General features: G+C 28.9%; 1 protein-coding gene and 1 non-coding gene across 3 annotated transcripts in view; one reads left to right on the top strand and one right to left on the bottom strand.

The window, feature by feature from the left end:
• The first annotated feature begins 1328 nt into the window (after positions 1–1328).
• Positions 1329–26225, top strand: part of LOC129984032 (UDP-N-acetylhexosamine pyrophosphorylase-like) — an 89909-nt gene continuing 65012 nt past the window's right edge. The window contains exons 1-2 of one of the 2 annotated variants that reach the window (XM_056093787.1): positions 1329–1475; positions 5160–5210. In XM_056093787.1, the coding sequence (XP_055949762.1) occupies positions 5182–5210 (29 nt within the window). In that variant the 5' untranslated portion in view covers positions 1329–1475; positions 5160–5181. Of the gene's footprint in view, positions 1476–5159; positions 5211–15097; positions 15232–26225 lie in introns of those variants that run through there. The other variant, XM_056093789.1, reaches the window with a different exon arrangement.
• Trnay-gua (transfer RNA tyrosine (anticodon GUA)) lies at positions 20229–20317 on the bottom strand. Its single transcript is given in 2 exon segments — positions 20229–20264; positions 20281–20317. It is a non-coding gene; the product is annotated as a tRNA-Tyr (tRNA).

Here is a 26225-nt window from a genome sequence, read left to right as displayed (position 1 = left end):
TTAAAGAAAAATGAAGATTTCAATATTTTCAAAGGATATATTTGCTTGCAAGTTTCGAAAAAATCGTTGTAGTCAAAAGTACTAAAGAAAATCGACTTCACGGATTACATAAAAAAAAATTAAACATTGTTTAGAATGGAATTTCTTTCTAGCTACGAAGATTTTATGCTCCATTTTCTTCTTTTTATATAAACTTTAAAATCGAGACAGAAATTTCTGACGGAAATGAAGTCGTGAAAAAAATTTCACCACTTTCAAAGTAAAAAAAAAAAAAAAAAGAGAGAGAGAGAGAGAAAGAGAGAGAGAAAATACAAAATACATAACAAGAAAATTTATTTTAGGAGACAAAGCATTAAGATTTATAACTTTATTCGTTTGTGCAATTTGTGAGGCAGAAAAATTAATGGACTTTGGGAGATTTTTTTTTCTAGCTCCCTGTCTCCATATTTAATATTCGAAATTGAAATCAGTGTACTTATATTCAGTCTCCGTGGCTATAATGGCCACAATTCCCTCTTTCCATTATATTAGAATTTTGAACATCTATGCATTTCCCGAAATTCATGCTATCTTTTTAAATAAAATTTAAAAATAAGATAAAAATGTTACTTGATACATGTATTAATATTATTTTTGATTTATTGCAGTTGTATGAACTTTATATACATTTAATAGTTATTAATAAGGATACACATTTTGCATAAGATATTTAATTTTGTCACTTTTAAAATAAATATCGTTTTTTTTAAATTAAAATCTGGTACATGATATTTAACAAGACAAATTTTTATTTAAATTTTTTAATGATTATTTCTCTAAACATTTGCTTATGAATAGAAAAAAAAATTAATTAAAAAATGAGAATCTTCTTTATTTTGATATTGAAAATTTTCTTTGGAAGCAGTTCTTATAAGTTGCTTTATTTCTTTCTCTTTATTTCATTATTATTATAAATTGCGCATGTGATTTAATTGATTTATAATAAATTAATTTAAAAATTATTAAGAAACTGTTTAAGATATAAATGTTTAAAAACCATTCACAAATTTATTCTGCAAATTCAATTTAATTTCGCATCCAGTTGAGTTGCGACATTTCAGCGATGACTGTCAGAATTCCTGACCTGTACGGGTTCTGAAGGGGGGGGGGATGGGATGGAAGGATAGGCAGTTGCCTCTATTTTTGTCGTAAAAAAGAAAATAAATAACAACAAAAGAAGCCACTCCTCTAACGTGGCCGCTGCAGTGATCAACTGATATCACGCACCGGAAGTGAGCTGCCATCTATCGGTCAATGTTAGTACTTTTTACCAAATAACCCATCCTTTTAAATGGAAAAAATTCCATGTCGGACGTAAATATAATGCTGCGTCTAAATTTTACATTTTTTGTCTGAAAAACGATATTTCAACCAACTGTAAAATCGTCAATGCTGGAAATTGACGATTAATTGCTCTTTTTGCTTTCAAACTTAAGGTAAGGAATAGTATTTTGTGAAATTAAGAATTGAATGTATCATATTAAGAAATAATCAAAGTTCATCATTTATTTAAATGTATGTGTAGAAAAGAAAGTATTTTCTAGATTTTATAAAGATCCACTTATTTTAATTTCACAAATTTAACTTTGTGAGAATGCAGTAAATGTGATTCATTGAAATATATTGTTTAGACTATGTTTACATTCTATGATAGCCGGTTTGTTTTGATTAACATATGTGCGGTCGAATTCCAGCCGTTGAACCAAATAATGCAGTAAAAGCTCTTTTTTTCACCTGATGTATTCATTTTTACGGAATATAATCGTCTGTCAGATTTTATGCCGCTACCGTTTGCACCTATACACTATGTTTTCACAATGTTTACATTGTACTTCTGTGGTGTACGTTCACTAGAAGGGTTGCGATAGTTTTCAGTATATGCATGTGATGAATTAATAATCACATTTTAATGTAGTATTTGTAAACATTTGATTAAGTGAAGATTCAGATTTTGTGTTGTTATTAATAAAGTATTTGATTGCAATATATATTTATAAATCTGTTTTTAATGAATACAGTAACTTAATGTAAGAACGATAGTAGCTGCATTACTTATTTTATCGACTGTATAGTAAAAATGCATGTTTTCTAAATAAATTTTAATTTTACTTTATTATTCCATAAATAGTTAATTTGAAATAAATTATTTTTTGTTTGCAGTTTTGTTTTAAAAGAATAGTTTTTCGAATGATAGATTAATATGGAATTTTTGTTCTGATTTATTTATTTATTTAATTTTTTTGTTCTATCAGATGAGTTTGGAAAGAAGTGTATATAAGTTTCTGCTCTGAAATTTATATTATTAAGTCAAATTAAATTGGCAATATTGTATTCAGTTTCAAACAGTATGTTACAAAGTGAATTAATTTTTGTTGTGTAAATCAGTAAAAACACTCTTCAACTACATTTGTAATTTTCAATTTTTAATTAATTTTCGGTATTACAACATATAATAGAAAGAATAGTAATTTTTTTACAGTAAAGAATGTTTAAATGTTGGATTATGAATAATTGACGATTTCTGTTGAAATAGTTAAGTTATAAAGGTGTGCAGTTAGTAAAAAACTAAACAGTATGAAAAAAAATTCTTTGATTTCTTTCGATTTTCTTTTGATTTTTTTTTCGATTGATAATAAATTGGGAAAATTTATTGAATGAAAATATTAATATCATTTTAACATATAAAAGAAATCACTATTTTGACGTTTTGCATTTGTATTTCAAACGCATTTCTTATTATTTTAATAGATTTTTAAAATCATATACTTAACTACTGATTTTACTTAAATAGAAATATTTATTTAACTCATTCTCTATTTTTTTTAAAATTTTGTGAAATTTTAATTACATATTCCATAGTTACGAGTTTTTAGAACCAAAATCAACTAGTTGCCAATTTTTAAAAAGTAGCATCAAATTCTATTTGTTAATTTTTTAAATCTCAAAATCTAAATTGTGCTATTAAAGACATTAAGATCCATTGATTGCTTTTTTTTTCTTTCGAAATTTCGTAGAAAAAAGTAGTTTTTATTGAAATAATCCTTACTTATTAAAGTACATGAGTGCATGTCCAGCATCGAATTATAAGTAGCTCCCTCAAGTGTTATATTCCTATTAAAAGCAATGCAGTGCAGCAGTTTCTTTAGAACGATGAACGATTGTTTCCATAATGATTGAATTTTGTTCATATAGTCTTTTATTCTACAAAATTTAGAAGCGTTTTTTATTCAGTTAATAGTTTTCAATGGTGATTCTTTTTCCCTTTTTCTCAGTGATGAAGAATTTTATTTATCCATGCATTTTTATTTGTGAAAGTATTATTTCTTAAATATCTGTAGCATATATCCTTGAGAAAAAAGATAGCACTACGTAAATATTGATATCCATAGATTATTAGTTTGTTTTCATCTTCTCAGTGGCTTTTCTTATCTGATGATTCTAGAAGTTTAACTGATTGCGTTATTTATGGAAAATCAAAAAGCCTGAAAAGTCGTTTGCTCGATTTTAGACTCAATTGTTTTGTAAAGAATATTTATTAAGACATTAATCGTAAACTGTATTTGATTATTGACTAACCCAGTGTTAAAGAAACTAGTTAGAGAGTGAGTTAACTCATCAGAGTTTATCAAATTTTCATGTTGAACTAAACAGCTAATCGATAACGTCGAGTAATTAATTTTTCTTTTTTTTTCAATTTGAATTATTAATAGTTTATCTTTAATAATTTTTTCCGCAATTTGATTGAATTGTTTTGTTGTATTTATTTTTTAATGGTTTTGATTCTCAGTACTATCTTTATGCGGATGTATAAATACTTCCAGGTTATTTGGAATAAAATGCAACCTTATGTTGTTATGAACAGTTCGAGAACGTCATTGATTGATTTTACAAAAAGAAGGGGGGAGGGGTGGAAGGAAAAGAAAAAAATTCTTCTTATTTTTTAAAAATCTTAATCAAAATATATGCATTTGAAAATTATCACGTGATTTTTTGGGAGCATTTTACATCCTCTAATACTAGTTGTGGAGTGCTTTGAATTTCACTACTAAATTGAAAATAATAGTGATAAAAATTATTTGAGATCCAGCATTAGTCAAAAACGATTTATCTCCTCAGATATTGTATCCATGAAATCCAAGTCAGATAAAGAAAAAAATGTAATAATGATATATTATTAAATTTACTGTGAAATAAAGAAATAATTTATTCTATTAATTCACATATCAGATTATAATTTATAAGTTTACAAAGCAATCATTTTTGTGATTGAAATGGTAAATAATTAAATTATTTTTAAGTTATCTTTTTCACGTATTACTTGAAAATTTTTACACCTATTTATGCAATGTAATAAACAGCGAAATAAAACAAACTGTTATTTAGTAAGAAATTTTTTACTAAATTTTTTACCCGCTCCCCCTATCAGTTTTGCCTTGCCCCCACATTTATTCGGGCATGCCCTCTCTGGCCTGTCTATTAACCGAAACTGTAATCTGACCCGACGATGGCAATATCTGTTTCCATGTGTCATTTGTGCTTGAGGTCAGAAACTAAATATATTGTAAATGATTTGCTACATTCACTTTTCAGTAACTAAAGATGAAGTCTTCTTAAAATAAAACAAAACAAAATGTGGAGGTCGATTTCTTCTTTTCTTTTTCTGTATTTTTTTGCTGCTCTGCATTGTCTCTCCCATTCCATTTGAACTTGACCCAAATGCGTCAGAGAAAAGGGTGAATCTCCTACAGAGACTCTTGAAAGTGTCGAGAAGCTGTTGAACTTAACAAGCAATGATGATAACTCATTAAAGATAAACCGGACATAACGATAACTTATTTAAGATAAGTTGCTGATGAGATGGCATATTTGACGTGTCTCTAATCGGCGGCGATAATTTAAGAAGAATAAGTTTCTTCTTTTTCTTTCAAATTTCTATTTTTATCTAACTTATTTAGTGATGTGAAAGTAATTGTATCTTTTTATATCGAAGATTTATTATCCTTTTGTCCATATACGATAAGGCGGCAGCAGCACCAGCTGTGCTTCTTTTCTTTGTGGTTAGGAAAGTTTTCTGTTTCTATAATTCTTTATGATTGTTATTATTCTTATTTCTTTTGTAGGTTTCTGGAATAAACTTTCAAAATGGTGTTAATCGTCAGGGTAGAAAAACCGTAAGTAAACTATTTTTGTGTAAATCTCATCATATATATATTTGAAGTAATTTTAAAATTATGGTTAATATTTTTTTAAATATGAACATGTTTTTGTTAGACTGTGTTCTGACTTTGAGATATTCGTTCTCTTTCGTTAAAGGAGCTTTAAGAATTTACAAACAAAGCGTGTCAAACTGGCCGGCTACAATGGGTATCTTTGTGACTTATCTAATTAAATATGCAATGAAAGTTTGAAAAAAAAATTAAAACATCGCACATTACATTGATTCTTAAAATAAAAATAAAAAGTTCTTCAAAATCGTTCGTTTATTTTTGAAAGTATTGACAAAACAGCATATCAATGAAAAGAATTTTAATAAACAACTTCGATTATTGAAAATTTAATTCTTCTAAAACACATTCATTTGAAATTAATTATTAACATTTTTTTTAAAGATGGTATATTACTACATAGTAATGAAAACAATAATTAAATTGTAGAAATAAGCTTTTATTAAAAAAGTAAGAAAACTTTTATTGCATTCATTTCTTATATACAATTCATGCGTATGTAGTTAAGCCTTAAATTAAAAAAAAAAAATCTTGACTAATAGATTGTCTGCGAGTGTTAAAAACAGCATTATAAATCGAATTAAGTTCATCGAACGTTTTATCAGTAATATTTCAATAAACAAAATAAGTTCGAGGTCTTTTGAGCTCACAGCGAATTTAAAAGAAAGTGGAATGACTTTTTCACTTTCTTCATCATCATTTAGATATTAGTATAGTACTAGAAAATTCGTCTTCTATTAATTCATCGATTATGAAAAATGATGGAATCATAAAAGTTCCTTTAATAAGAGAAATAACTGTGAGGGAAAATTTGGGTTTGTAGAAAAAAGGAAAACGGCGTTATAACCAAAACTTTAAATTGTAAAAACTAAGTTCTTATAATGGTATGAACGAATCAGATCTGTGATGAAATAAAATGAGAAACATATGAACTGTGTTTTACTGTAGCTATAAAGCTCGTGTGTGTAAAATTCCATGGAAGTAGAAAAACTTTAAAAAATAATTTGAATCCAAATCTTCAGATTTGATGTCTTTGTTTTCTCTGTATTTTAAAGTAGACATAGAATATTTATATAAACATATGGAAATGAAATGATTCTGATTTTTTTTTCTTTTAATAGAAGAAAAGGGAATTTTTTTTAGCATCCTAAAATTCCCATATAAAATTATTTCCAAGGCTACCGGTAATAGAAGTTTTAGAAATTGTTTACATTATTGAAACGAAACAAATGCATTTCAACATTCAGAAATTGACCTTCACTTAAAAAAAAAAAAATATTCAGTAAAAAAAATGTTCATTTTCTAAGATTTCAAAAGCAATAACTATATTTGGATTTTTTGGAAGTGACAGATGCAAAATAGAAACGTAAAATGTAAAGAATTTTGTTTTTCTTCCTTTGATGCTTAACCTTGATTCTTTCTTGTATGCAATAATAAAAAACAAAATCGACTGCCAAAATGAGATGAATTTCCATTTTTAAAGCTCACTGAATCCGAAAATGGTATTATGTTTGTCTGTGAATACTATAATAAGGGGTGGGGTGGAGTAATGTTATCAAATTGAGATCGAAATCTGTTAACAAGAAACACTAAATTAGTTAATGCGCATTTGAATAAGAACAATACTTTAAACTTTAACGAGCTAAATAGATGAAATCTAGAACATTTGGATTTATCACGAGAATGATAGATTTATATTAAATTTCAGGCCAAATTTGGCAGTGGATTGACAGTCTATTCATTCTTTCCGTCTATCCATGTAAATTTTTAACCTAATAAGTCAAAAGGAGTAAATATTTTTACAAAATGGTTATTCTTATTTTCTTCTCTATACGACGAAGTTAAACACAAAGCGAGTTATTGTTGTGAATTTAGCGAGTAATTTAAGTAAATTACAATCCCGCTGATTTTACATTTTATATAAATAATCTAGTGGAAATGATGATGATGATGTCGTGTCCGCGTTACCACGGAAAGGGGGTGCAGTAGCTTCTGAGGGTAAAGACCCCTGAGCACCCGAGGGCAGAAGTCTGACTTCTAGCTCATATGAAGATGACACTCACACATTCGCTTGCACAAGCCCGTTTTACAGGGGGGCATATTCACTCATCTCACAGATAGAACACAGATGAAGAACAACCATGCTCGAACCGGAATTCGAACCCGGGACGCCCAGATCACGGGGAAGAAATCTAGTGGAAATGAATTGGAAATTAGTCCTTATTTAAGTTTAACATACTTAAAAAAAATGCTTCATGCATTAAAATTCATTAAAAAAATATTCTTTGTTCATCTTTAAGAAGTAAAAAAAAAAAAAAAAAAACCATCCTTTCATGAAAATAATTTGAGAAGAAGACACCCCCCCAAAAGTTTTGACAATATGCTGTGCAATTTGAGAAAGTCTTCTTATAAATAACTATTGAACTCTAAAAGCTACTGTTCCAGAAATGAAGTTCGGAAAAAAAAAATGTGGAGATAGTCTTCATTATTTAAGAAAATCTTCCAGTAAGTAATCCTAGATGTCTAAAAAAGAGATACAAACATTGAAAAGAACTGTAAAAATTTACGGGTTTGAAAAAAAAAAAATCAGTCTAAAAAACGAAACTTTTTTTAACGTGAGAGCTTTTCATAATCCGAAATTTTGATCAATAAATAGATACTTCGAATTTTTATCTTCAGACTATTCATTTTAAATATTATAAAACGCTTCACACCTAAAAAGTCAATGACGTTCCTTTTCTTTTACTACCTTTTTTTTTTTCCTCCTTCAAGGTTATTTTTAAATGGTTTTCATAAATCCTCTTTTCTAAATGTTAATCTCTCCAAGCGATGATGTTTTTATCACCCCCTTTTGTTGTAAAATTTTCCTTTACATTTTAAAAGGACCTTTTTCTTAAATTGTTCCTTAGTTAAACTATACGACATTTTGAAGCAGCATAAAGGCTATTCCTGGATAGAATGCGCAACTGGATGTGCTGTCTTGATGCCACTCATGTAATAATTTATAATGACCTTATGATTACATGACAAATGTATCTTACACATTTGTTGTGGAATTGATTTGATTTTTTTCTCCAAGATTCGCAGTTAATTCCTCAGTTTTATTGGGGCGGCACATTTGACATATACCTTGTGAGCATAAATTTATTTTATTTGTTTGCAGAAACTAAAGAAACTAAATGATGTTAGATGACTTTTTAACTATACATTAAAAGACATCGATTGAGGATAATTTTATCTCCACATAATCACAAGCATTTTCCTCTTATATATTTGATTTTTAAAAACCAGTTAAAGTATTCCCTTTTGCACTAATTCAGTATTACATCTTTTGTATTCAGTTTCATTATGTAACGAAGAGAATACAATATAGATTTTGGATTTCTTATCTTAAACTGATTCAATCTAAACTGCTCTATAGATTTAAATTTTTGTGATAAGATTCTTACATATTTCATTTATCTAGCTCGTTACATTTTTTGAGCCATCACTTTTACACATATATATGTACTGTTCGTTTTAATATTCTGAGACGACCACTTTTCGACGATTCTATCTCATTAAGGGAAGAGACGCGGAAAGACGAGCGCAATTCCGGAATTCTTCGTTATTTTTTTACCTTGATTTTCGCCCTATTAGATACTTTTTTGTTCGATTTTTTTTCTCGTATGTGAATATCGTGTTTTTTTCTGACTGTATTATTTTAATTCAGTCTGTGAGTAATCCTAGTTTATTTTATTGTTAAATGTAAACACCCCTCCTCTCATCTTTCCTCTCACCCCTATTTTGACGAATAAGCTCATCCTAACACATGCGCGAAAGCGCAGAAAGTTTCAGAATCCGTTGTTAAACAATAAACAGTTTTAGCTAATAAGTGGACGAGAAGAAGAAACTTAAAAATTTTTTAAACTTCTATTTATTTCACCACAGGAGGCATTATTTTCACACAATGATTAAGCGATGCGCCAATCTTCATCGCGACACAAGGGCAAAAGCGACAGAAATTTTCCCCTTCAGTGATTTTAATATGAGATACTGATAAGGATTTCTTCGACACGTGTAAATTTATGAAAGGGAATCTTAAGTATCTTTGAAAGATTATTGTAAGCATAAAGAATTTTTATTCCTTTACTCGGAGCTTGGGAAAATGCTGAAATCAGCCGTTTTATAAAGCGCGTGTAGAATTAATTAAACAAAAAAAGTAGGAATTGGATCAGGAAACAGGAGAACATTTTAGAATGAAGTTAATATGTGTTAAATTAAGATGAAAATTAGGAAATTAATTAAGTTTTAAATTATATTAAGAAATATCATTACATATATATGTATAGATACATCAACAGACAGTCAGTTCTTTGACGAATTTTATTCAAAATTTAGTTCATTTCTACAAATTTGTTGATAAAATTGCATGTTAAATTTCATCCATGTATCTTGTTGTGGTTGTCATATATACAAAGCCTGAAAGACAGACAGACTTCCTAATGACGTCTGAATTGTATGCAGATTTGAACTATAGTATGAAGACCACTTACGAAATTTCATTCACAGCTTATTCCGTTTTTTATCTATCGTTTTCGCAAATTAACCCTTTAAAGGACCATTTTTTTCTAGTCATATTATGTTTAAATATTTTTAGGCTTGAAATTAGAATAAGAAAAGGGATTCATTTAGCTTATTAGATAGATACATTTAAATTGATTCATTAATAAATTTGGTTAATTAATAATTAATTAACAAATCAAGGCACAACATATTGTCTGAGATGAAGAAATGAAGCATCTAAGTTTCTGACTTACTAAAAAAATGTGTCAGAACTTATGCCAACCTACATAATTTCATACAAAAATTGATAAATTTGGTGGGGAGCATACTTCCCACGGCCCTGGGAAGGGTTAACATAATTCTGAAAATCAAAGTTTTTTTTTTTTCTTCTCCCAATTCCGGAGAGGTCCAAAACATGGAGAATCGACAAAATCTTGAGGTCGAATTTGTTTTTTTTTATTACTTACCTTCTTTTTATATGCTTCCTATAAGATAAAGTAAAAATGGTATATTAAATCCTAATTGATAAATAAAAATCCATAATCCTAATTGATAAATATCTGAAAAATTCATCCATATTGCAGCTTCGGATCATGATTAACCCTTTCTAGGGCCATGGGAAGTGTGCTTCCCACCAAATTTATCAATCATCGTGTGAAGTTTTGTAGGTTGGTATAAGTTCTGACAAATATTTCAGTAAGTCAGAACCTTAGATGCTTTAGTTACTCATCTGACACAAAATGGTGTTTCTTGATTATTAATTAATACAATTATTTAATCAATCAAATTAAACTTATCTAATCAGTTAAATGAATCACTTATTTTAAATTCATTCTCAATCCTAAAAGTATTTTAATATAACATGACTAGAAAAAAAAGGGCCCCTTAAAGGGTTAACATATTAATGTAACATTCGCGTTATTATAATGGATGGGTTTAGTTATGTATCCCGCATTAAATGTATTTCATCTAACCTTTATTAAAGATATGACCTAATTTTGCTGCTGAAGTAAAAAGTTATGCCTTCTCCAAAAATAGCTCAGAACATTTAAAACATTTTTTCCTTTCCTTCTATGAGCGTCAAGTCGATTTCTTTGACAACTGTGATAGGCAATCGGAAATAAAGCAATACTTCCAGATCGCGAATCTACATCCTGTGTCAAATCGGTTGGTTGTTTTTAATGATATCTCGCTGTTTACTTAATAGGCTTACTTAATAGTAAAATGCTATCGATATGAGTTCAGTGCTTATTCAGAAAATATTATATTTGTAGTATAATTTCAGCTTATAGTAGCTTGTTTATACTGCTAGAAATATCGATTCAAATCATCAAATTTTATTTGATCGTTACCAGCGCCGAAAACAATTTTGTTTACTTTAGAGAAAGACGAAAGGAGGGCTGTGCCCCCGTTGTAACGAACATCAGTCTTCGAGGGCTAAGATGTTCCCGGCAGCAGGCAATGCCAGATTTATGCTCAAATTACGCAAGTTAAAGGGCATTGCAAAATTTAGGCAAGATTTGAATTTGCCACCATTCATGCAATAAAGCGTTGGCAACCTTATAAAAAAAACATTTAACAGCTGATAGTTTAGATTCAATAAAAATGGAGCGTTACATGATAGAGCAATGTGTTAACGCAAGATTTGAATTAAATAAAATACAATTTTTTTCTTTAAATTGTTATATTTTTATTGAATCGTAAAGTACACAGGATAGGGTTATGTATGGAATAACACATAAGGCAAATGGATACCACGGCTTTGCTGGCACATACGCTCTGTTTTGTTGAAATTTTCCATGACCATTGTGCAGAAATGCGGCTGAATTTCGTTGATGCAGCATTGAATTTACTCCTTCAAAGCACATGTACTTGTGAGTTTGTTGGCATAGATCTTTGATTTAAAATAACTGCATAAAAAGAAATCCAGTGGTGTTAAATCATATGATCTTGGGGGCCAAATCACAAATTTTCGAACTGCGGCCGACAGACTTTCATTATTTTTGAAATATTATTCAACAATGAAAACACGTTGTTAGTTTGTGTAACGCATCATTTTTACTAATCCTAACATATCAGCTCTCAGATGTTTTTTTTTTTTAAATCGTGTTGCCAATACCTTATTACGCGAATGAGCTGTAATCTTTAAAAATTCACAACTCAGTTTTGCTTGAATCACCACATTTTAGACTTTACGAATGTGTTATTTTTGAAATTTGTGTGTGTGAACGTGATATTCAAAATGGCAACAAAATAGGTGATTGGAATTTGGTATACTATCCTACCTCCAAAATTGAAGATTTCTATCTGGTTTTAGGCCAAATTCATCTAAATATTGTCTGTTTGTCGATCTATTCTACTGAAAGAGATAACTCATGATACGTATAAGCTGTATTAGTGAATTTTATTCAAACCGAATACTAATCCTTATACCAAAAGTGTTGGTTGTCTAATTTTCGACGAAATTCGTCGACGGGTTAACTGCCTTATGGGTTGCTGGACTGAGCACAATATCTCAGAATCACATTTAGAAAAACAAATAACCAGAAAAAAGTACAACTAAATTTTGAATAGGATTTTGATTCCAGAATTGTATATCTGTTCTAAATTATGGATTTAAGCATTCATAATATATTCTTGCATATTTAGTTTTTTAAACGATTTTACTATCGAGATATTGAATTTAGCATTCGTTAAATAAACTTTTGATATGAATAATGCTTTGTAAAAGATCCAAAATGTTATTAGGATGATCTTAAAGGTGGAAGGGCTTGCAGAATTTCTTGAGCTGATTGTGGTTTCTCTTTTCATCGTCATTATCCTCATGCTGTACATCATCATTTCTTCGAATTATCAGTACATGACATATTGTTCTTTTTGCAGTTTTTTTTTAGTTATTTCCCAGTTTACGTCAACGTTAATCCAGGCTTCATAATCTTCTACGGAAAGGTCTTCTGACCTTTCAACAAATCAGAGACATACTCTTGCTCGATAATAATAAAGCTTACATGCCGAATTGTCTGGACATCGAAATTGATCACTATCAGCGAATTATTCATTACTAGAACCTGCGAATTTTCTAGGTACTGAGATACGAGAGATTGACTTTTTGCTATTTTGCTCAGTACAATCGAATGATTATTACAAGCAGCGGTTTCTGTACTTCAAATCATAACAAAAACAACAACAGAAAAGATGGCATTTTCTACAAACATGAGGCAACTGTGGGTGAATATCCTTTTTGGGTTAGAACGTTACATAAGTAAATAACGTTGTGGTAGTTTTTGCGTCTTATCTTAATTTACTTTAACCATCTATAAAGATATTTTATATTAAAAAGTTTACAAATAAATCCTGGTTTTGCTGATAGAAAAGACAAAAGAAATTATAAACACTCAACTAGACATTACTGTGAAATGCATAATAATTCTTTAAAAAAATTAAGGTTATATAAAGTTGAAAGCGTGATACTATGGGTAATAAATTTGTATGTTATAGTATTCATACCATTTTAAATTATGATGAATAGGAATGGTATGTATAGCTTTCACGACCGAGGACCTGTTAATTCATAATTGCATTTGCTGTACCTTATGGTTTGGTTTGGTTTAATTATTTTAACGTCCCGTTTGAAGCAACACTAGGGCTATTTTGGGACGGACCTCGTAATTTTGAACCGTGGTCAGATGACGAGGACGACACCTGAGCTGGCACCCCCCTCTCCACACCATACCAGCGGGAGGATGTTTGGTCATGACGAATTTAACGTGCAACAGACCCCCTTACATGACGGTTCTTCGGTGGAATCGGGTCACGAACCTAAAACTCTTCGGTTCCGCAGCCGAGACCTTACCACCGCTGCGCCTTATGAGTTATTGGGCAAATAAATAATCTAACTAACGGCTGCTCACCTACTGAAAGTATAGAACTACAATAATTTATCTAAAATATGACTTATTAAGGACCTTATTATTAGCAAATTAAAAGATATCCCAGATTCATAATCAGTCAAACTATATCCAGTCAGCGATTTTTGACTTTTTAATTTGCTTCAAAATCTCGAATAGTTAGGATTGACTATTTCTTCCCTTGTTTATTTCATGTAACACTGTTTTGTTTCTATTTTTTTAAATCCAGCGCCATTATTTTGAAAATTTAAAAAATGAGTACTTTTGCATTTACACAGATTTGACATACATATTATGAGACCTTTCGAATATGAATATATCCCATTTTACTTCTAAATTTACTTACTTAATTTTAAATGAGTTTAATTCTCCAAACGGAAGTTATTTATTATTGTTTTTCCAACTATTAAATAACTGCTGTTTCTGCTGGTTTTTAATGAATAAGTTTCTGTAAAAACAAGCGAACATTTTAAAAGTTAATGTCCTGTTTCATAAGTCCTGGTTTTTCTATCATTAAATATGATTCAATAAAGTTAAAATTCTTTTTCGTTTTTCATAAGATACGTTTTACTTTTTCATAATAAGAAAACTATGATGTAACTCAGATACTGAACTGATTGTTTTTTATTCACATCCTTTAAGTAGCATTCGAACCTAGAAATCGATATTTAATTAATGAAATTTCAAACGAAAAACTTGTAAAGGTGTTTACAAAATTTAAGGCATATTAAAATTAAATCTATATAGAATACATCAAATTTGTATGCCATGTAAGAAATTCGTCTTGGCTTATGGTAAATAATGCGTTTCACAATGATTTTATTCTACTAAAATAAAAAGAAACAAAAAATAGTATAAATATTGGATATGATGGAATTTTTTTTAACCTGGATTTTAATTTTAACGTGAAATAAAATTAAAACATTTTTGGTAACATAAGATTATATAAAAACATTTTTGGGCGAAAAAATTAAATTTCAAACTAAAGAAAGTTGCAAATTTCATGTGTGGTATTAAATTAACAAAAAAAGGATTCGTACTGTGCAAATAGATCTATATTGGCCTTATAGATGGCGCTACAGACCGGGTAACGGGCTCCATTCAGAATTGAGATTGAAACAGAAAATCGATATTGAAACCTTCACCAGAAAAAAGTCATTCTGCGATGCCGATGCTGGTGGTATTCTCTATCTCTCCGGATGGTTTCAGATTAATATTTTCTTCTGTAATTGATAGAAATTTCATCAGAATAAGAAATTCTGAAATATTCCTTAATTGTTTTTTTCTCTAACAATGTTTTAAAATTACGGCAGATGGCGCTGTCATCATTACCGGCAGAATTCAGTGGAAGACGCAATGAATACAAACCTTTCGTGAAATGCAATTCTTGGAAATATTAAAATCGTATGGAAAAAATGAGAATGGCCCGATTTGGAAAATAAATTTCTTCGAAATACTAATAGAAAAGCATGCACGATATCAAATCGATTAAGAAATAAAGAAAAGTCTCGAAGGTATTTTTATAAGTGTTTATATCTCCTAAATTTAAATATGTTTTTTAAAAGGTATAGTTTAGTTTTGTTTTTAATTATTGCTATATGCGGTGCTATGCTTTTTTAAATATGTGAAATCCAGTTATATTAACTAACCTGATTTAAAATTTCTCCATGTCTTTTTTTAATGGGATTATTTTATCATCATTGTTCCATTCAAGGAATCATTGCTGTTCGATTTTTGTGTTTTTAACTGTAAAGGCATTTGCAAATGCTCTTAGAATTTTTTTTCTTCTTTGTAATAGTTATTCATTTTCACAATGAATTTAATTCTTTTTCTTGAAAATTTTCTTTCAGAAATGAAACACTATTGCTTAAAATATTTAAAAAAAGATGAAACAATTGTTAATAATTGATGATAATGCGATAATATTTTGTTTTATATTTAAAATATTGATGGCTGTATTTTCGTATATAGAAAACGATTTTAAAAAATGGCTTGCAAAGTGATTGATTAATTAAATAATAATTTAATGATACTTATTTCGTTTTATGCTATTGATTTTAATATTCATTATTTTTTCTGTATATTTAGGAACGTAAATAATGTAAGTGCGAAAAAATTATACTGACCTTAAGTGAGAAATTAAAAACAATTTATTTATTTATTTATTTTTATTTTGGCTGTTTCTTTTGGAATCATCAAAAGACGTATTTTTACTAACATTCTATGCGTTATTTTTTCGAGTATGATTGTTTGATAGTTTATATAAAAACTGGGAATCATTAATGTATCTAAAATATACTCTTTAAAAATTGAAAGAAGCAAAAAATAAAAATAATTTTTATCTGTACTTTTGTATTATTAAGTTACAAGCTTATAAACTTGTTTTTTAACGTTTTGAAGTACTTAATTAATTTAAAATCACAATTAAGAGTTATGGGATATATTGACATTTATCATGAATTCTTCATCTCTTTCAGAATGGTATATTTCTTTAATATCATTTTTCCATTTAAATCTTTTTACTTCATAAAATACATTTTTGTAAAATATTAATGTTTCTTTAAAAATGTTTTTTAAGGCAGTACTGAAAAAAGAGAGTGGTTTTTACAAAAATATAATATTCCTAAGTGGAATTTTTCATTTTTGCTGACATGATCTTCCCTTCTTCATATATGTCATTAATTCTTTCTTGGCCGAATGCCAGATTGACATTCAGCTCCTGGGATTTTTTCCCGGTTTCCGAAAAAGTCCGGCGATTTTTTTAAAATTCTTTATTTTTGGAAAAAAAAGGGCGTGAGAGGGGTAGTAATTGGGAAATATGTGGTTTGAAAATAGATTTTCAAAACATACGAAAATATTTACTCTGTTTTGTTTCCTCTTCGTGTAAGCGATTCATTTTTGTCTAATATTATTTAAAGTAGACCTTCAACTTTGACATTTTGCCTCGTTTTTGTAGAACGCTAACGCAAATAATTGTTTATTTATCAAAAATACTATAGAATTGTATGTAATTTGTATACCACTGTTCTTTTAGATTGTGAACATGATGAAAACTGCCTTTTGTAGAAAAACATTTTTAATCTGTATAAAAAATAAACATCAAAATATTTTGTAATAACTTGCGTAAAATTTGTAGTATAATTTTATTTTTTATTTATAATTAATATAAACATTTTTCAGTGAATTAACTTTTTAAAGATTTGTCATAAACTTGCCTAAACAAACGGTCATCGACTGCTTTTTTTTTATAAACGAAGATTGCAAGAAAGGATTTTTTAAAATCTGGATTTATTTTATTTACTTGCTTTTCATTAAAAAAAAACAACCCAAAGCACTGAAAATACAGAATATTTTTAAAGAAAGATAATCATATTATTGCTTTTAGTTATCCAAGTATTTATGTCACTAAGCAATTTTTTTTGTCCGTAATCATGAATATGTATTATGGTACAATCAATTTCATATCTTAATTTTGAAAATTCCCTTGTCATTTCTAGCCTGTTTTAATTTTCAAAATATTTTCAACTTAAGTGCACCGATTTGGGCTGAACATAAATTTGCTAAATCTAACTGGATTTGGAGGTTATTTTTTTCTAAATATGTAATAACAAAATAAAAATATGGTAGATGGGGAGGGAAAAAAACCTGTAACGTACAAAACTTTTGACTATCTTCGATTTACATATGAAATCTCAATTTTTTTTAAAAGTTCTATATCTGTTCCAAAAATGTTCTGTATGTTTGTAGTCAATAAAAGCAACACCTAAGTCTGAAGTCAATGAAATTAACCACTTCCGGACCTAAAATGATATCAGGTATCACGAGAATAACGTTCTCTCTTATGACCTTGCTTTCAATTTCAGTTGGAGTAAATTTAATTGGATTAAATAATGATATGATCTGGATATAAATGAATAATTTATTCATCTTGAATATATAAATAATTTTTAAGTTGTATTTTTCCTCAATTTTTATTTGTTTATTGTTTTTACTAACAAATAATAGTTTGAGCTGAAATTGATTTAGTAGTTTTTCCTGAAATATAGAGAAATATTACATACATATCGTCGACTGAAAATTAAAGAAAATGATTGAGATATGATATTTACTTTTAAATATATTACGAACAAACATATTCTGAATAAAAATTAATGAAATATTAATGTAACTTTTCTCGGTTTGTTTATCTCAATTATTACTGATTGTAGAAATACTACATTTTCTTTTTTAGTCTATTCTAAAGTTGGAAATATTGGAAGTTCGTTTAACTACTGTGCTCAAGCTGAATTTATAAAAGTTCCTGTAGTGATTGGATTTTGAAGCGTTAGGAAATAAACGTTCATAGATGGCGCTAGACCACTAGCGCGAGTGTAATTAAAAGAGTGATGTCATTCGAGTGTTGGCTCTTGGAGGAGAAGGAGTTACTGAGCAGAGTAACTCGACCGAATCTGCAATAAATTTGTTAAGTTTTCTATTTGCCTATTTTTTTCAAAGCACTCACGAACCAGCCACGACAGTTCCTTTGTTATTAGAAAGTAAATAAGGCCTCAAAGGAGGGGGCTGAATATTATTGAACTGGTCAGATGTCGAGGACGATACTTGGACCTGCGTTTTATTCAAAATTAAGGCCTCTTTCATACTTGTGGTGAAAATTTCTTTGGCATCTTGTCAGAATCTGAGGAGTGGTAAACTACAGAAATGAATGGTTCCTTTCACGTTAAATGACAGACAATTTTCTGTTGACCGGTCGATGACCAGCTGGATCCTCTCTGAAAATGCCCCCCCCTCCCACTTTTCTTCCCAGCTAAGTAGAAAATCAGTAAGTTGAAAGAAATTTCTCAGTCTTCCTCAACGTTAAGAAATGTAACTTATAACGACAGATTTAACATACTATAATCCAACGGGCAAATCTTCGGGAATTATCGAACCCCTGACTGTTTTAATTTTGAAACCAAAATCAGTATATCGTTCGTTGCTACAAATCCGAACCCTTAAGACTTTTCAAAATATTTCATAAACGCTTGTGCATGTATATCGTTAATTTTTATCAAGAATTGTTTTTGAAATTTCATAAGTAATAGGTATGTAGATTTTGTGCCGATAATCCAAATTAAATCTTTCTTGAATTGCTGTCTATTTGCGAATTTTTTTTAATAGTTCGTAGCAGTAATTAGTAAGAATATTCTTAGAATTTCTTCAAAACTTATTATTATTTTTTTTTTACTGTTATCATATATTTGTTTGACATAAAATGACAACGAATATTTAACAAGACAGGGTTATTTTATGTTATCTAACTTGTCAATTATGTTTGAGAACTTATCTAAAACAAGATGGTCAAAACATGTCACTCACTCACTGTTCAAGTGCCATTGCCGGATGTCCTGGCACCATTTCAAAAAAGTTGTCGATACAACTCTTTTGTAATCCCTTTTATTGCATCATTCGTGTAAAATATCAACATTATAATTGACAATAGTAGTTTTAGTTATCTTTTTGAAGAAGTGGTATCTTTTCCTTTACTATATTGATCCAATTTTCGCAGACTCTCAAAATTTGACTAAATAAAATATTAATATGCCTAAAAATATTAAATATAAAAGCGATGCATTCAACTATTTAAACCATCTTATAACAATAATAATTTTTTTTTACCAAAACATTGTTAAACACAAAACATAACATATACATAAAGCAATTGAAATTAATTTGACAGTATTAAAATGTTTGCGAAATATAGATTTTAAATAAATATATTACTAAATTTAGATTTTTAGTGAGTAAAATGTTGTTGCATTTCTGTTATACAATCAAGAATATTTCCAATATTAGAATTTTGTACTATTGCTATTAATCGATATTTTTTAAACAATTTCTGTACTTAAAATTTTGAAAATTAAGAAGAGGCAATTTCACCGATTGTCAATTTCCACACAACTTAATTATCTATATATTAAAAATTTGGAGCCTGTAACGAATATATGTAAATTATTATTCGTGCCAATAAGTTCTTTTTCTTTCTTTCTTTTTTTTTTTTTTTTTAAAATCTGGATAAGTAACATTCTTGTTTAGTTATACATTGTATAATGGTATTAAAAATTTACCATGTTATAATTTATGTTAAGCATAATTTATTTTGCTAGATTTTATCGAAATTCTTCCGGATATATCAGTAATTGTCAAAATGTATAGCGATGTCTACATTTTTGTATAGATTAAATGTTTTCCTTATATTCGTTTATAAATGATTTATTTGAATTTAAATAATAAATCATAACTTTATTTCAAGCATTACTGATTTAGTTTAAGTACCAAAATCAATCAATTGTTTGTTTTTTGATTATGTAATGTGTTACTATTACAAAAAATGAAAATGCGGTAAATTTCTTGTCATTTTATGCACTTAGTTTTCATACCTTTCGATTTCAACTTCTTGAACAAATTAAAAGCCTATTATGACCACTCTTGTATGTTAACGTGAAGTATAAGAGTAAGGAGAAAAAAAATTCTTTCCGTCGAGCCGGAGTCGAACCAGCGACCTATGGATCACTGCATTTATGCCTCTACAGTCCACCGCTCTGCCAACTGAGCTATCGACGGCTACGCTTGTAAAATGCTGTCAAACTTAAAAGCTGCAGTTTATGAAAAATTAACTGCAGATGAACGAATTGTTTTCCACATGTTTAGTCAACCGAAAAAATGTCGTCTGCAAATTAAAAAGGAAAATGATAATAATAAATGGATTTGAGACATGGAAAAAAGTTATATAAAGTAAGATGTAAATTGGTAATTATGTTTTATTGAATTAAAAAAATTCTTATTACAGGAAATTGGTAACTTTTTTTACCATAAAGAACCATTTTTAAAATACGCAGTTGTAAGATAGCAGTTTGAATTATGAAATATATATTTTTGAAATCAAAACCTAAAATGTGTTCCTTTCTGGTTCTTAAAATAAATTTATTTCTTGCCTTGTTTAAAGGCACTAGTAGTATAAAATATACTGCTATTCAGTTACTTACTGTCAATGTTACTTAATGATTAAATTGAAAAAATAAGTGACTTTGGTATAATAAAGGAAAAAAGGAAAAAAAAATGTTCCGTATAAACTACGAAATTTTTAAAAAAAAAGAAAAGAAAAAGAAATTCTGTAAAAAGATTACTTTTTTTCTTTTTATATATACTATATATATAAGTTGTTTTCAGAATGATTTCTGAATTTAAAACGCACTAGATATTCTTCAGAACGCGTGCGAATTCTGATTATTATGATTGCGCAAAGAGTTTGTTATTAACTTTTTCATATCGATGCAACAAATGTTAATTAAAATTTGTCAATAAGATTTATTTTCTTTGTGGAATTATAATTTTATCGGCTTATGTTTGATTTAATAATCCATATCAACAAATATCGTGTAGAGATATAATTCGATATATAATTCAGATGATGAAGACTTGTTTAAATACCGCGTTTTTTAATTCTGTAAAAATAAATAACATAACCGGAATTAGAATAACATAAATTAGAATAATAATATAATTCCAAGAATCAAGTGCCGTAAAGAACTCAGGCAGTGAACCACTAATTCATTTGTTATCCGTATTTGTATGTTTTGGAATTTTTGTTCCTTTTAAACTATCTCTTGAAAAAATATTTAATTTGCAATATTAGATTTATTTTATCATTTATACAATTCAGTGTTGAGAATCCTGATGGAAGAATGAGAAAAGATGTTATATAAGATTTGCATTTTTTTTTTTTTTAAATTACAGCACATCGTAACTACATAACTAATTTTGTAATTTTTTTTGTTGTTATTTCCATTTATGGCTATTTTTTTGTTTTTATTTGAATTATTTTAATCTCATTCGAATAAAATCTGTAGTAGATTATTAAGATGTATGAAATTACTAAATATATGAATATATTTTTTTCATTAGAGTGTATTCTAATTAATAAACTGTGAATAAGTTTTGTTAACTTCTGAATAATTTCCATTTTAGGCAGTTTGTTGAATCTGAATAAGTTTCATCGCATTTTAATGAAATCTTAGATATATTAAAAAATTAGCTAGTTTTTGTTTTTATGAAATATGACTTATAAGTATGCTTTTTTTTATGTTAGTCAGAATGAATTCAAGGTATAGGATTATCTGTGGCGTTTTAAACATCTAAAGAATCAGAACATATGAAATAATTTGTAGATCACATTTAATTATTGAGCAAATTTCTTTGCAATTAATTTCAATTTCAGCTGTAATTTAATCGCATAAGTTTAATTTTTATTTTATTTTTGGGCCTCATTTTTTAACATTTAATTCTTTTCTGTTGACATTAAATTGCATAAAAGAATTTATTTATATGTGAATGAAAGGTAAAGGATAGTCAAAATTGTTCACACATTTTTTTATTCTGTTTATTGTTACATTGATGAAATGGTAATAAACAGCATGGCGATATAGCATGCCGGCTTCCTGGCATAAGGGTAGCGCGTCTTCCCCGTGATCTAGGCGTCCTGGGTTCGAGTCTCGGTTCGGGTGTGGTTGTTCTTCATCTGTTATGTCTGTGAGGTGTGTAAATGTGCTCCCCTGTAAAAAAGGGTTGTGCAAGCGATTGTGATGCGGGAGTAACTAAGATGTACTCTTGGCCCTAGTTGGCGCTGCTAAAACAAGAGACGCCCACTGGGTTTAAATCAGAGGTTCCCGAACTTTTTTTTCTCGTGGACCACTTTCAAAGTTTTACTGTTTTCGGTAGACTCCCTGCTGCTACATTTCTACTGTATTCTCAAAACTCCTAAAAAATATCACCTTAAATTGGGAGTGTTAAGAAGGAAAAGAAAAAGTAGCACATTTTCAGTTTCAAAAAAAGTAGCACAGCGCAAGTCGCATTTCATCCCTTTGCAGGTCTAAACAAGCATCCCGGACGAGTGGGCGCACTTTGGAAGTCTTGACTTGTACTATTATCTATTGTTCTATTTAATTCTGTGTTTGAACTGAGTCCCGAATATTTCTGAGTACCTACCTAGTGAATGATGCTACCTACCTACGTTGATTGGTAAATCCAAGCCAAAATTTTTGTTCTTTATTATGAAAACCAGAAAATTTTTCGTGGACCCCTACTTACAACTTGTGAACCCCTGTTTTCTTTTCACTTCTACGTGGACCCCGTGTGGTCTCCTATGGACCCCTGGGGATCCACCTGGACCACTTTGGGAACCTATGGTTTAAATTGTCCATGCCAAACGCCATTAGAAAGAATAACAACGATTTAGCATGGATAATTTTATATTATTTTTTTTAGTTGTTTTAATGCTGTCAATATAATTTGCGTTTGAGCTTTATCAGAATATAAATGTAATTTTTGTTCACAAATTTCGTCTAAAACAGAAATAAATATATTGTGAGATATATTTCATGCTGTTCTACTTTAGCAAAAAAATATATAAAAAACCGAGTATGGTTTGTTCACATTTTTGAATGAAATTACTAATTTTAATTCTGTTTCAAAAATTAAAAGAATATTTCCATCGTCATTGTTTTAATCGATAAAAGTAATCTAATTCTGTCGGAAAACTGCCTTTCACCTTTTTTTGTAACTTTCTTTAATTAACTTTCAGTTTTTTTTTTTAAACTTTCTGAAAAGAGTTGTTTCGATTTTGAATTAAAAAAAAAATGTCCTAAAACTTTAGCGCTCACTCTGGCGATTATGTAGCCCTAGACAAAAAAGATAAATTGTCGCACCTTAACCATGTAATATTATAAATACATGAAATACGTATATTTTTTAAATAAAAGTCAACTCATCTTAAATTATAATGAACACATATATTTAGAAAGAAACTTGACATAACATGACATAAAATTGATAATCAAATAATACGTAATAGTAGAAAATTATTAAGAAATATATGTATCTAACCACAAATTGTTAATCAAGGTTATTTTTTTTTTTTTTTTTCATTTTCATTGCTATTTAAAAGAATTGTATTATTGCGCGAACAAACAAAAGTAACATAAACTACGCTAAAATCCCAAGATACTTTTTTTCTCTCTTCTTGTTCTGCAAACTTTTTAATCACATCTTTTAAGTTTATTTGATCAGAGGTTTTCTGCTCAATCGCCGGTCAGTCAGTCAGCCATCTGACTCTCCGATCCGCCACGAAGGCACATGAATTTAAACCATAAAACTTGAATGATCGGACCGCCGCAACAGCAACACTGCCGGGAACTGTGGTTGAGTCCTAAGGGGCATCACCGGCCACGGTACAACCCTCCCCGAAGGAAGTACGTCCCGCCATCGATGGGACGAGTCAGATCCCCCACCTATTTGTGTACCCTCCAGGGTGGCGAGATCCAACCACCATGCCGGAAGCATCTCATCCTCATTTCGAGGTGCCCCCCCGGGGGTTTCAATCGCCTGTCAAATCATCTATTAAGACGAATTTTCGTAATAAATTTTAATTTAGTAGAACTTCTTTCGGCACTTACTACAATTATTGTTATGGCTTGCAATATTCTTAAAACAATAGTAAGGCTTGGGGCAGATTTTACCTTTGTTATTAAATTATCATGTTTCTTAGGCTTTCTTTTTTCCAAAGAAGGGTAAATATTGCTGCAATTTCCTCAATAGTTTTTTATATTAAAAAAATGAATCATTTAATTAATTCGCAATATCATCACTAAAATTTCCCGTATGCTCTAATATTTTTAAATAAAATTGAATTATTTATTGCAAATTATTAATAACGAATACGTATAAAAGAGGTTGCAGCTATATCAAATATGCTGTTGAGAGCTATAGAGAATGTCATATGCGAAAAATTGAAAATATATTTAATATTTGCACTCAATTGAAAACGTTATTTTTTTTTTTTCTATTTCCCTTAGAGAATCAAAATGTCGATTAGATTTTCTTCAAATTTTTCGTATTTAACTTGTACTGTGAAGGAAAAAAGAAAAAAGACCTTTATTATATTAAATCTTAATTATATTGAATATCATTCTTCTCATAATATATATATATATATATATATATATATATATATATATATATATATATATATATATATATATATATATATATATATATATATATATATATATATATATATATATATACATATATATATATATATATATATATATATATATATATATATATATATATATATATACTTTTTTTTACGTCGGTTTGAATGATATATAGAATGTCGTCGTTTTGTTAGCATAAAGAGACATTTTCCCCATATTAATATTCTTAAGTGTGGAAACAATCGCATCTTCTAAAATGCACACCAATTTTCCTTTTCCCCACTTTTTTATCTAGTAGATTGCTTTAGGAAGACTGCTTTTTACAAATGTTCTCGTAACTTAACTTCGAGGAAAATTCTGCGCATACTCTTCAATTAATCGATCTCTTACTAATGAAATTAAAAAGACAATTCAAAGTTACCGAATTTTTGCCTGATCTAAACAAACAATTTATGTACTGAAATATATTCGATAGTTGGTATTCCTAAAACATTCGGTACTGAAAAATGATTTTCAACCTCTAATTATGATTCCACTTTACACTTAGGAATCTCATTGTCATGTCATTACTATTCACCTGTTATGTCCGGAGGTTAAGAACCTTGAGTTCAAGCACTCCGTGGTACTCTCCTCAATTCGGCAAATCGACTTCACTTTTCAATCTAGCACGTGATATATCTTTGATAAAGTTTCATCTGTTGTATTTTATTCCAACTTCATATCTCGATACCATTAAACTGTTTTCTTAATCATTTGAAATACTTTATTTATTTATTATAAATATTTTCATGTAAGAAATTTTTTGATATAAACAGAATCAAATTGGATGTGACTTCCTATTATGTGATATATTAACGTATAATTGCTGAAATTGAAAAAAAAAAATGTATTCAGGTGGGAATAAAATTGCGTATTTGAAACAAAATTTCGCTAGAGGGCATTAAATAACAGTACATTTTAGGAACAAAACAAAAAAAAAAAACATTCCTTTTGAAGTCAGATAGTCTTGTACTGCTTTGGCTGCGGAAGGGAGGTGAGAAAGCAATTGACGGGGAGGAAGGTAATATTTCCACCCCTCACTCGTTATTATTGACATAGCATGTTTAAACAGCGCCTGAATCACTATCTTATATTTTCGTTCCTAGTCATAGTTTACTTTTAAAAGGACATAAATGTTCTTATATTTTGTCTTCATAATGTACGATACATTTGTATTCCACTTACCCCCTTTGTCACTACACCATTGCTTCGCTGCCTGTTTTCCCAAATTTAATTCGTTTCGTTTAATTCCTCAATACTATAAACTATCGAAAGGTAGCTGTAATTATGGCAAATGCTATCTAATAAAATGAAATCTATTGAAAAAACAAACAAACAAGGAAAGACAACAATTCTCGACACATCATCGTGTTAGTCCAGTTAATTGATTGGCATCAGTCACAGATACAAATAAATAAAGAAAGAAAATGCTTGGTTAT

Source organism: Argiope bruennichi, chromosome 9 (genome assembly GCF_947563725.1).
Source record: "Argiope bruennichi chromosome 9, qqArgBrue1.1, whole genome shotgun sequence".
NCBI classification, from domain to species: domain Eukaryota; kingdom Metazoa; phylum Arthropoda; class Arachnida; order Araneae; family Araneidae; genus Argiope; species Argiope bruennichi.
This window is presented reverse-complemented; position numbering and strand designations above follow the sequence as displayed.